General features: G+C 36.2%; 1 protein-coding gene across 1 annotated transcript; it reads right to left on the bottom strand.

Annotated features, from left to right (window-relative positions):
• Window positions 1–5,575: 5,575 nt before the first annotated feature.
• LOC131156100 (uncharacterized) lies at window positions 5,576–6,546 on the bottom strand. Its single transcript, XM_058109547.1, has 2 exons — window positions 6,367–6,546; window positions 5,576–5,779 (listed from the first exon to the last, which is right to left on the bottom strand). The coding sequence occupies exons 1-2, from the start codon at window positions 6,544–6,546 to the stop codon at window positions 5,576–5,578; spliced, it is 384 nt and encodes a 127-aa protein (XP_057965530.1).
• Between the last annotated feature and the right edge of the window lie 6,710 nt (window positions 6,547–13,256).

Consider the following 13,256-nt stretch of genomic DNA (forward strand, 5'->3'; position numbering starts at 1 on the left):
TTTCTCTATGGTATATCCCTGAGCTGAAGATCAACCTCCCTGCTCTCTAGAGGTCCGTACAATCTCAGCCATAACTTGTTGAGCCACACTGTGTAGCACAGAATTTGAATCCTTGCCTGCTGCGCTAGAAGGACCAGCATCATCATCCCCACTAGCATGAGCGCTATTGCCTCCTGGGTCCATCCTGCAAACACATAGAACACCGTTTCAGAATTCTATTTCTCTACAAACCCAACTTATTCAACTAAAACTCTAAATTCTCTATTAACCATCCTTCTTGATCCGAACCCCAAATCATATCCCATAACCTAATACATAACTCGTCGATAGTTTGCTATGGCTTTCTTGAAGTCGTCACCCCAAGAAAAACAAAGAAACCATAATGAAATCTTGTATTTAGATCACTAAACAAAACCTCAAAATCTTTTCCTATATTTTGGTATTGTTTCCCGCTGCACTCTAAAGTCTACAGAACCTAGCAACCTAGGCTCTGATACCAAATTGTAATGACCTCTTTATTTATTTATTTATTTATTTATTTATTTTGTATATATTAATTATTCTCATACCCTCTGCTAAGGAACTTGAGCCTCGGAAGGCACCAGGGTGAATCTGAATATAAAATCATACCTATGCAGTGAAAACGTAATCCATACATCCATACACATCATACAATACCAGAAATCCGTATTTCTAAACCATAACTATATAATACATCTCTCTCCAAAATACCTATCCCAAAATACAAGACTCTACACAAACTTACCCTCTAAACGAGGGTAATCAATATACTCTCTATCCGCGAGCCTGATTTGCTCGCCCAGCTGGCTCACCTGAAAAATGTTAAAGTCATAGGGTGAGTTGAAGCTCAGTAAGTGGAAATATGCTATTACTAGTGTGTGGCAACTAAGTTAGGAATACTATTTAAAAACCAACTGAACTATAATACAATAGTAAATCTATAAAGCATATCTTTCTTTTCACAATTTAAAATGTAACTGTATCATCTGTGTTTTCTACTTTTCATACTACTAATATCATACTATACTCATCATATACTGTAAAAATGTATACATATACATAACTGTGCTTTATCCCTAGAACTCTGTATGTCATGATTTGACCACTCATGACAGGGTTGTGCGGCCCGTAGGTGAGACTTAATCTGGTTGGCCTTCTAGATTAGTCAATATACTCTACACTACCTCAGCCTGGCCAAACTGCATCCACTCCTAGGCTTGGGACTGGCTACTGCCTCTTCAAACCGGCCCCCTCCACCTAGTGAATTGGGGAGCTGCATACTCTTCGAGCACGATCGACGGTACCCACACACTATCTGAGATATGTGATTGCACTCTATCTGTATCTAGCAATGGTACCGTGCTCTGTATTCTTTATCTGTATCTATCTGTAATCTTTCCTCAAGGATCTGATACTATATATATATATATATATATATATATATATATATATATATACATATATACTCTTTTACTGTTTACATTATGTTTCCAAAATTACCATAACACTATCTTTATGTACTGTAAATACTGTAATCTCTGTATGCTGTATTTGTAGCATCTTGATGCTATCTCTATATATCTGTCTGTATTCTATGTTTATATACTTTGTCTGTATACTCTGTATGTTATGGTAATAGGAAACATGGTATACTATAAACACTTTATATATTGTTTTGAATAAAGCTCTAATATACTGATATGCTGTATACATGTATATGTATATATATCTATTTTATAAAACTATTCGAATAAAAGCTGTAAATGCATGTATATCTTTTTGTATAATCTTTGTGAATGTATAACTATATCTATATATTCTGTATAACTCCATATACTAGAAAAAACTATATAAACTGTATATACTATCGATATCTGAGTATTTAGTATAGTATAATATACTGTACAAACTATATAATTTCTCCATCACATAAATATCTACTCAGGCCACACAAGCATTTAAAATTCATATTCTGTAAATCTAGGTAATAAGCTGGTATATATACATGTGTAAAATCTTAATTAGCATTATAACAATTCCTAGCATAGCATATTTCCTTTATCTTAGATTTAAAAAGCCCCTACTAAATTCTGACCCTATACTTGCAGAGTTCTCCACTCAACACCCTGAAAATCAAATCCCCAAGAACAAAACTTCAGTATTTCTTCATGTATTATTTTTCTTATAACTGAGGGAAAGGCAAATACTGAATAAACTGCCTTACCCTAAGATTGGGACAAAATCCAAACCAACTCCACCAACGATTAGCTCTAGCAAACTTGCAGAGAACTTCACCAGGAGCGTCGTGGTGGCTTCAGATCATTGACGAACTTCCTCCCTCATCAACGAATTTCAGACTGTCCCAAAAACCCTTTTCAGTATCTTCTCGTCGATGAGGCATGGCTTCGTCGATGAGATCCTTTTATACACTCGTTGATGAACTCCCTATGTTCATCGACGAGGCCCTGTGTATTACTTCTGGGTTATTCCATCCAAAATGCAATGTCGTTGACGAACACTTCACATTCATCGACGAAGCCTGCTGCCTCCTTCCGTTTTCGTTTCCAATTCCCTTTCTCTCTATTATTTAAATACCATTATTTTTTGGGTTGTTACACGGATACACTTGTGACAATAGCACAAAGTGCATCTGCATTCCGCCTTTTCCATGCTTTGATGAGGGCAGCATCTGGAGGGATGATTACCTTAGGATTGTTGGGATTAGGTGTGCCAATCAGTTCTGGATCCATACCTTGAGTTGTATCAAGTAGTTCAAATGAATCCAGAATATCACTTATCTTGAACTTCGAAAAAATGTAGTTCGTGCCATCTAGATTTCCTTCTATGAATGCTGGTGGACGTATCCGAAGTGCTAGTGGAGATGTAGTAGCAAAAGATGAAGTTCCTGCCATTGCAACATCTCAACAATTATAGTTGTTTCTTCTTAGTAGCCGTTAGCTCTGATACCATGTAGAATAACAACACCAAGATCTGTTTTGAAGAAACGATTGAAGAGATAACACAAAGTTTTATTACAACAATCGGATTACAACAATCTGTCCAACTATCCACTCACTAAATGAGCGTCAATGGCGAAAGGACAATAAATAGAAAAACAAAAGAGGACACAATCTTGCTGTCGAGATGTGTGTGTTGCTCCAGTGGGGGGGGGGTCTAATTTATAGCCTTTGGTCTATGGAAGAAGCATATGGGTGGCTCACCTACCATGGTAGGTTGTGGTAGCTCACTTACCATAACCGAATTTGACATTAGTGGCCGAATTTGACATTAGTGGCCGACTTTGACATTAGTGGCCATCTTTGACATTAGTGACCCTCTTTGACATTAGCGGTCATCCTTGACATACCGTGCCCACTGTTCACACTAGATAAGCCATACTGTATTAGGGGGTATTACCCCTTATACCCTCACCAGGGGCAGCGCTGCCCTCGGACCCCTTATACGTCTTCTGTCTTCGTAGTACCATTGCGGCCTATTGCTTTGACCTCATTTGAACCATACGTCAGGTAAGTGTGCCAATTAACTCATGGGAGGTGGGTATTGCACAAATATACACCAACATGTCAATCCTCCACAAGGCCTCCAATATTTTACGGTGTTAACTACACCTTTTGGAAACAAAGGATAAGAAATTTTATTCAAATTATGGATTGGAGGGCTTGGAGAGTTATTGTCCAAGGCAACTATGTGCCAACAAAATTTATTGATAATAAGGAAGTGTCTAAAATTGAGAATGAGATAAACGAAGCTGACGTGAAGTTAATGCATATTAATTCAAGTGTCATGAATGCCCTTTATTGTGTGTTAGACGCAAATGAATCTAATAGGATAATGGGTTGTAAGAGTGCTAAAGAAATTTAGGAGAAGTTATAATAACTTACAAAGGAACCATAGACCTTAAAGATAGTCGTATAGACATGCGCACCAGTGAGTATGAAACCTTTAACCCCGATGAATCTATATCTAGCATGGACACTAGGTTCACAAATGGAAAATACTTAGAGGACTCCCATCCATACGGGAACCTAAGGCTACAACCATAGCTGAAGGTAGGAATTTGAAGGCAATGATTATAGATGAGTTCATCGGGTCACTTCTCACGCATGAGATGGTTATTAACGAATGAGCAAGTGAAAACCCTAAAGCCAAGACATCCATCGCCCTTAAAGCTTAAGCTTCCAAGGAAAGCTTGAGTGATGAAGATGAATAAGAGATGGATGTAAATGACATAACCTTTATTGAAAGTCATTTAGTGATAAGAGGGGGGGGGGGGTGTGAATTGGGTTTATAAAAATTCTTTTAAGTGTTTTTCTAAATTTTCAACATTTTGAAAACTTAAGCAAACACACAAGAATGACTTAATGTTAAATCAATCACAATCCAAACACAAGCCAAAAACCAATCACAAACCAAAAATAAACATTGCCTCTTCCGAAATTCATCAGAAAAATCTTTAGGCACCTGAACTTATTCTTTAGTTTCCTGAGCAAAATTTTCAAGCGCCTAAGCTTACCCTTCAGTCACCTGAATAGGCAAATTTTATGTTTTTCAGTTCAGTTTTCAAAAACACTTGGCTCTCTTACTTTGTTACTTTATAAAAACATTTTTCAAGGTTTTAAAATAAGGTCTCTAAGTTTAAGACAAACCCTTATGAGCTTCAAAACATTTCACATGATATTTAGCATGAAGTTACAAAAATTCATCTTAAAGCTTTAAACACTCTAAGCTTTGAAGTCTTCTTATTGTCTTTGCTTTGAATCCTATTAGACTTTGAGCTTGAGACAACTTTAGGTTTCCACATGATTTTGTTCATTTTAGTTCACTTGAGCTTCCTTTGAATCACTTTGAAGATGAGAGTGGCTTTATGGTCCTTGGTGATCTTGAACTTGCATTTCCTTTGATATTTTGAACTTTGTCAATTAAGCATTCATGAAACATCATCACTTAACAACAATATGTTAAATCAACCTTCATTGGTTATCATCAAAACGAGATTCGAAAGCCATGTTAGGCCAACAATCTCTCCTTTTTTTTATGACGACAATTAAAAAGCAAAGATGAGAGAACCTTTAAAAAGGCCCCCCCTTACAATAAGCATGTCTTTTTAACAAATATGAAAAATGATGAATTCAAGTATGAGTAAGTTCAAAAATAGTTTACAATCAAAAAGTGACAATCAAAAGTGCTCATGTCATATAGTCATCATATATGCTTTTATTAAGTTTTCATGTTCATTTTTGCTTTTACTCCCCCTTGCTATATGCCAAGATTTTATATGCTTTATATATTTGCCATATTCTTATTTTTCATGATTGCTTTCTCATGTTTGCTCAAAATTTCTCCCCTTTAGACATCATAAAAAAGGAATTGAGGTACATAGACACAAAGTGGTTTAGCATATTAAAAGAATAGTCACATTAAAAGCATAGTCATATAACAAAAGGTCACAAGCAATAGAGTTTACAAGCCAAACTGAAAATAAAAACAAACAAAGCAACATAAAACAAGGCCAAAACATAAGGAGTGCTTAATACTACACAAAGTGACAAATCAAACATCGGTTATCAGCATCGTCATCATCTTCCTCTTCAGCTTCCTCTTCATCACCTTCTTCTTCATCGCCTTCCTCATTACCTTCCTCAGATTCTTCATCATTACTTCGAGGAGCAGAACTAGTGTCCATAGGATCAACACCACGAGAGGAGCTAGCTTGATACTTATCAATACGAGTGAGACACTGATCAAGTGACGAACAGGTAGTGTGAAGTGAGGATACATCCTCCCAAAGGGACTAAAGTCTTGATCTCATGTCTCTGCTGAAGGTGGAGAATTCATGATGAAAGGGAATGAACCAAGATGGCGTATCAGTAGGAGGTCCTTGGTCTTGATCTGGAGGAGGAGGAGGTACAACTGCTCACCTTTGAGGTCTTCCTCCTTTCAAGAACCAACCCTGATCGTGTTTTTCATAGCCCATTTTCTTGAGGTTTGTAGAGGTGAAGAGGTCATAGCGAGTGCATTTGATGAACAACTCAGAAGGTGTGGTAATATCAAGTTGAGCAAAAATAAGGTTCAACACACCTCCATAAGGAAAAGTTACATGAGTGGCTTCCAACTTGGTCCACATCCATTTCAAGATAAGGCTAGAAAGATCAAGCTTCTTTCCATTTAATAAACACCATAAAACAAGGCAGTTGACATAGGAATGATGATCATACGAGCCAGCCTTAGGTAAGATGTTGTTGGAGATGATTTTTTGAAGTATTTGTGCTTGGAGGTTTAATTGCTTATAATAGGTGGATGGCCAAAATATACGGGTTCATTTACCATAATCAGAGGCAAAAACTCTTCGGGTGTGAAGCCTTGCTCTAGAATCCAAGATTGAGCGAAGGCAGGACATTCGAATTCACCAGGGGTGATATGCAAAATGGGAGCTAGGATTTGAGGAGTCAAAACAATTTTCTTGCCTCTAACCTCAATGGTCAGAACATTCTCGCCATGAATCATATTGGCATAAAAAATCTTGACGAGGTTGGGGTACATGCTTTTGGCTTGAAAAACAACAAACCTTTTCCAATCTATATTCCTAAACAGAGGCAATATTTCAGGAAATTTGGAATCGAAGAAGGTGGTGTAAATCACCTTACCAAAGATTAGGTTCGTAGAGCGAAGAGTAGAACGATAACGAAGCTTATATTGGGGAGTGACTAACCATTGCTCGATGTTGTTATCGTCCATTTCAGAAGAAGTTCCTCAGTTCATTGTGGTCTTAGTGCGAGGCATTATTGTATTTTTGGAGAATGAAACCCTAGAATCAAATGAAACCCTAGAATCAGAGGGAAAAAGAGTAAGAGAAGGAGTTTGGAGCTTTGATTTAGAGGATTTTGAGTGAGGAAGCAAGGGAGACAAAAGGTTGGAGCTTTAGGTGAGTGATGGAGTAGGAGTCAGTAGCCCGAAGTTAGGGTTTTCGTGCTTTAAATATATTGATCCTGCGACTTCAGGTGCCTAAAGATTAAGTTCAGTCGCCTACAAATTTACAGAATTGAAATATCAACAGGCAGTAGCACCTCAGTCCCCTGAGGTCTATTGGCTCAGGCACCTGAGCCTTCAATATACAGTGCTCAGTCGCTTGAAGTCCCTAATTTCTTAGTTTTCTCATTTTGCTCAATATGAAACCTACCTAAATCACTTCCATGCTATGTAACAACCCAAGTTCTCTTCTAATGGATATAAATCTTTTTTCGGAAAGAGGTTTTGTAAAGATATCCACCCATTGGTCATTTGCGTTTATAAATTCAAGTATGATGTCTTCTTTTAGAACATGATCTCTTAGAAAGTGATGTATGTCAGTGTGTTTTGTTCTTGAGTGTGGTATTGAATTTTTAGAGATGTTTATAGCACTTGTGTTATCATACTTAATTGGTATGGTGGAATATTCTAAATTGTAGTCCTTTAATTGTTGTTTCATGTACAAGGTCTGTGCACAACAACTCCCAGCTACTACATACTCAGCTTCAGCTGTGGATAAGGCTATGGAGTTTTGTTTCTTGGAAAACCAAGATACTAGGGATCGTCCTAGAAAATGACAAGTCCCACTTGTACTTTTTCTGTCTATCTTACACACTGCATAATCAGCATATGAATAGCTAATCATTTCGAATTTGGTGTCCTTAGGATACTAAAGTCCTAAATCTATTATTCCTATCAAATACCTTAGAATTCTTTTTATAGCTATTTGATGTGATTCTTTAGGTACTGATTGAAAACGTGCACTTGCATACACTAAACATTATATCGGGCCTACTGGCTGTTAGGTATAGGAAACTTCCTATCATACCTCTATAATATTTCATATCTACTGGTTTCCCTTTTTCATCTTCAGGGCTATGGAAGTGCTCATGGGGGTACCTATGGGTTTACTACTTTCCATATCGAATGTCTTAAGCATATCTTTTATGTATTTGGATTGACTTATAAAAGTTCCATTTTTTGCTTATTTGATTTGTGATTAATCCAAGGAAGTAGTTCAATTCTCCCATCATGCTCATTTCAAATTTTTTTTGCATACATTTAACAAATTCTTTACATAGATTATCATTAGTTGCACAAAAAATAATATCATCTACATAAATTTGGATTAAGATCATAACATCTTTCTCAGTTTTGATAAACAAAGTAACATCAACCTTACCTCTAGAAAACCCTTTGTCTAGTAAGAATCTACTAAGTCTTTCATACCAAACCCTAGGGGCTTGTTTCAAACCATATAAGGCCTTAGTTAGCTTGTACACATATTCAGGTTTTTGTATGTCTTCAAGGCCCAATGGTTGTTCTACATATACATTTTCATTAATGAAACCATTAAAAAATGCACTCTTTACATCTATTTGATACAATTTAAATTCCTGATGAGATGCATAAGCTAAGAGCATTCTGATTGCTTCCATTCTAGCTGCGGGAGCAAATGTTTCATCATAATCCATCCTTTCTTCTTGGTCATATCCTTTAGCTACAAGTCTAGCTTTATTTCTGACTACAATTCCATTTTCATCCTTTTTGTTTCTAAATACCCATTTAGTTGCTATGATTGAATGGTTATCCGGTTTGGGAACTAATTTCATACTTTACTTCTTTCAAATTGATTTAACTCTTCTTGCATGACAATTATCCATGAGTCATCACTTAAATCTTCTTCTACATTCTTTGGTTCATCTTGAGATAAGAAAGCATAGTAATCGCATAGATTTTTCAAAGAGGATCATGTAGTTATACCTTGTGATGGTTCTCCTATTATTTGATCTTTTGGATGATTTCTTACATATTTCCATTCTTTTGGTAATTCAATATTTTCAACAACATTATTATTTGATTTTTCTTCATTTTCTTCTTCTTCTTTTTGAGTAGTTTGAACTTCCTCAACTTTTATTGGTTTATTGAATGGACTTTCTTCATCAAATGTTACATGAATTGATTCCAAGATTGTAAGTGTTCTTTTATTGTATATTCTATAGGCTTTGCTTTTTAATGAATATCCTAGAAACATAACATGGGTTTTTGAGATTAAAACAATGTGAAACCTAAACTAAGAACATAACATGCAAGAAACGGATAATGGTAAATAAACAACGGAAGGTAAACGACAAAAAAATGAAACAATAAATTAAACAATGAAAAAATTAAACGAACCAAACGACTCAATATTTAAACATTCAACTATGAACTTAAACATGAGTATTTCATTCATTTAATAAACATTCAACCATGAAATTTCCACTCCAACATTAACTTAATTAAAAATAAATCCAAGAAACTCAATCCCATAATTAACCAAAACTATTTATCTAATGGTTCATTCAAGCAATAAAACAACTATAAAGTAATTAAATAAACCAAACAACTAAATACTTAAGCATTCAAATAATAAATCAAAAGCAAGAATTTCATTAAGCTAATAATAACCATTCAACAATAAAATAAAATACAAGATATTGAAATAATAAAGCATAAAAGAACTACTCTAAAATCTGAAAATAATGAATGAAAAATAAAGCTTGAATTCAATCCAATAATAAAATCAACAAAGGTATTGAAATAATAATAAAGTAAAGAAAAAAAATTAAACAAAGGAGAGGGGAGGAGAGAGAGAGAGAGAGAGAGAGAGAGAGAGAGAGAGTGAAAGAGATGAGGCCGAGAGTGAGAGAGGGAGCCCGAGAGTCCTGCGTTGAAGGCCTGCACACAGTTGCTGCCCGAGACTCTTGCACACCAACATAGTTGCAGCTTCATAAAGCTGCTACTGCTCCTCCTCTTTTTTCTCTTCTTTCTCGGCTGCCTCCAAGCTCTCCCCAAGCTCTATTTTTTTTTCTTTTTATATTCTAGCGCACAACCCCTTTTTCTAACCCTATTTGGCTACCTCTTTTTCCTCTAGCGCACAACAACCCTACGGCCCACAACCCTCTTTTGCATGCATGGGCCTCATGTGCTCCTCTTCTATTTCCTAATTGGCTGCCAGCACTCGAGACCCATTTCCTACTCCTCTTGAGACCCAGGTCTACGGGCTCTTTTTTGACAATTCACAACACACACCCCTTTCTTTTCATTTATGCATGGCCCACGCATACTTCGGTTTTCACACACGCACGACTTCAAGCTCGAATGCATGGCCTCCTCAATAAAAAGTGTATGGTCCATGCATGCATGGGCCTCACGTGGCTCACGGCTCCCTATTGGCTATGCAGTGCACGACAACCTTCTATCAAGCCCTCTTCTCCTTTTCACGTGCTTGAGCTTCCTTGTGCATATGGCCCATACAAATTTGGGTGTCCCTTTGTCATGCTTTAATTTGCATGGTCCTAGCCCACTTGGTTTTGCATTTTTGTGTCTCCTTTAATTTCCAAAAATTACCCTACAATAATTAAACATGAATGTTCATAAATTTACGGCAAGTGTACGACAAGTGTAGGATAATTATCTTAAAAGTATCAAATGAGCTCAAGGATTAAATACTGGACATAATTAGGCATTTAAGTAAATTTAAAATCCTTAATTAATGCCTTTTGAACACCTAATTACGCAACTTTGATGCATCATCAGCCACTACTTGGGACAAATCAAGCTCAAGTAGCTCAGAAGGCGAATCAAGCGACCAAGAGGTTGCGAACTTCTACCTTATGGCATGGAATGGCGATGTGGAACAAAGGTCTTCTTTAAACTCATTTAATGATTCATGTAATGAATCCTGTGATGAATCATATGATGAATCTAATGATGAAAGCATGTCCTCTTATGAGGAATTGCAAAAGGAGTTATTCAAGGTTCATAAGATTTTGGTTAGGGTGTCCAAACGACATGGAAAAATGAAAATGAAGCATTGATAAAAGAATTAGAAGCTCGTAATATTTCTGAAAAGGAAAAGGGCTTAAAAATGAAAAAATTAGAAAATAAGACTGAGAAATTGTCAAAAGAGCTAGAAGACTTACAATCCCAAGCTTCTCTTGGAAATGAAAAGGATTTGAAGATCACTAGCTTAGAAAGTAAGGTTGAAGACTATGCTAAGATAATCCATAAATTTACAAAGGAAAAGACAATTTCAATAAGCTAGTAGGCTCTCAAAAGATGACCTTGGATAAAGAAGGCATCAGGTTCAATGGCAAAGAGAACAAGAAAAAGAAAAACCTCTATATGGGTTATTTTGTAAAAGAATCTAAATTCTACGATAGCACTTCGAAAAATAAAGCTTATACTCACACTACTTGTTTCTTAAGCAAAAAGAAGGGTCATATCAAATTTGATTGCCCGTCTAAAAGAAAAAGTGTGAAAACCAAAAAGGTTTGGAGAGTCAAGGAAACATCTAGTGCTAACCCCTTGAGACTCAAGGAAGAATAGGTACCAAAACGAATTACATAATCTTTAAAATAGATCTTCATTAGGACTTAGGATTAGTCATCTACTAAGGATTAAGTAGATTCAACTATACATAAATGAAAAGGTTTAGTAATGACAATATAATGCTCTGATAGTGGATAATGCTTAATGTGTCAAATCCTAGTAGATGTATCTCCTATACTAAGGACCTTAGAGAATTAAACCAATATGATATATTCAAATGAGAAATCCAAGACATCCTCTTAACTATGTATATCATTGTTGATTGGTTAATACATGAAAGTATTGCCTATAGCTCCAGGGATGAGATAGTATGCTAGCTTAGGACTAGAAAGAATTTTGTCTCCACATAAATCCAAAAGATATGATCACTCCTAAATACTCATTGCCTAAATGGTTAGAATATGCTTATCATGCTTAATCCACAAGTATGAAACTATTAGGCTTAATTTTGATAAAAGTCCACACTCCCTATTCAGCTCTCACCTTTGTATCAAGCACTTGGTAAATCTCTACATAGGGCAACTACTGGATCTTCACTTTAAAACATAGAGAATTATTCTGCACCTTATAACCCAGAAAATTTTTGTTAAAATCAAAGATGAAATGAGTTAAGACAATGTTGGACGTTAGTTCCTAGACCTATTGATCACATAAGTATTGGAACCAAACGAATATGAAAAATAGCATTGTTGGCTACAACCAAGCAAGGTTGGTTGCAGAAGGTTTCAATTAAGTTGAAAGCATTGAATTAAAGGAAACCTATGCACCAACAACTAAATTGGAAAGCCATGCGGAATTTGACCATTTGAATGCAAAAAAGAATGATTTTAGATTAAAAAAAAAAAAAAAAAAGAGATAATTTGAAGCACATTAGGATTATTAGACTTTAAATAAGTTGTTTGAGGAGAATTAGTTCATTACCTAAAGTATTCCAAGCTAAATCTAAGAAATTGGCAGATTTTAGGACATTTGGGTGACTGAATGTCATTGTCCAGTCGACCGAACACTCATTATTTTAGGCGTTTTTGCAATCCAGATAGTTCGGGCGACCGAAGGGTGAAGGTTAGTCAACCAAACCCATTAACCAGGAAGTTGAGATATATTAAGTGTTTTTGGTGATTGAGCGTATTACAGATAGTCAACCGAATGCTTCGGGCGACCAAATAATTTGTCCAGTTGACCGAACCTGTATTGCCTCTATTAATTGGGTGTGTTAGGTGATTCAGGCGACCGAACCACTAGTATTTAAAAATTTAAACTTGCAAAAAATCCTAACTTTTTGCCTCTTCAATTCCCCGAACGTCACTCCTCTCTCACCCAAAGGTGCGTCCCTTCCTATTTGACCTTCTTAAGCTCTGATTTCTCTTCCTAATCTCAGGTTTCTCCTCCAAATTTATGATTTCTCTGCATTCGAACTCCAAAACCATGTCTAGAAGAAAGAATCTAGTTAGAAAAACTCCAACTATAGGTCAGGATGATACCGAGTTCATCCATCATTGATTCATGATGCCTGGAGCCAAGAAAATCTATAATGAGCATCTTCGTTCCCTTGATCCTATTCTTTGTAAGATCCTTGACATTCCATTTATGCAAGAATACTTCCCAAATATTCTTCGTAGGTTTTCAGATTTAGGATGGGGTAGGTTTGTGTCTTATCAACCCCAAGGAGTTTATCCAAACCTTGTGTGCCTTTTCTATGCCAACTTAGGTAAAGAGGGTGAAAAATACACTACTCAACTCGTGACCAAACATTTTACGCGCACTGCTAGCAACATTGCTGCACTGTTCAACCTTGACCGAGGAGATTTTGAGTGTCCTAGAGTTGGACCTAC

The sequence above is a fragment of the Malania oleifera genome, chromosome 5, assembly GCF_029873635.1.
Source record: "Malania oleifera isolate guangnan ecotype guangnan chromosome 5, ASM2987363v1, whole genome shotgun sequence".
In the NCBI taxonomy this organism is placed as follows: domain Eukaryota; kingdom Viridiplantae; phylum Streptophyta; class Magnoliopsida; order Santalales; family Ximeniaceae; genus Malania; species Malania oleifera.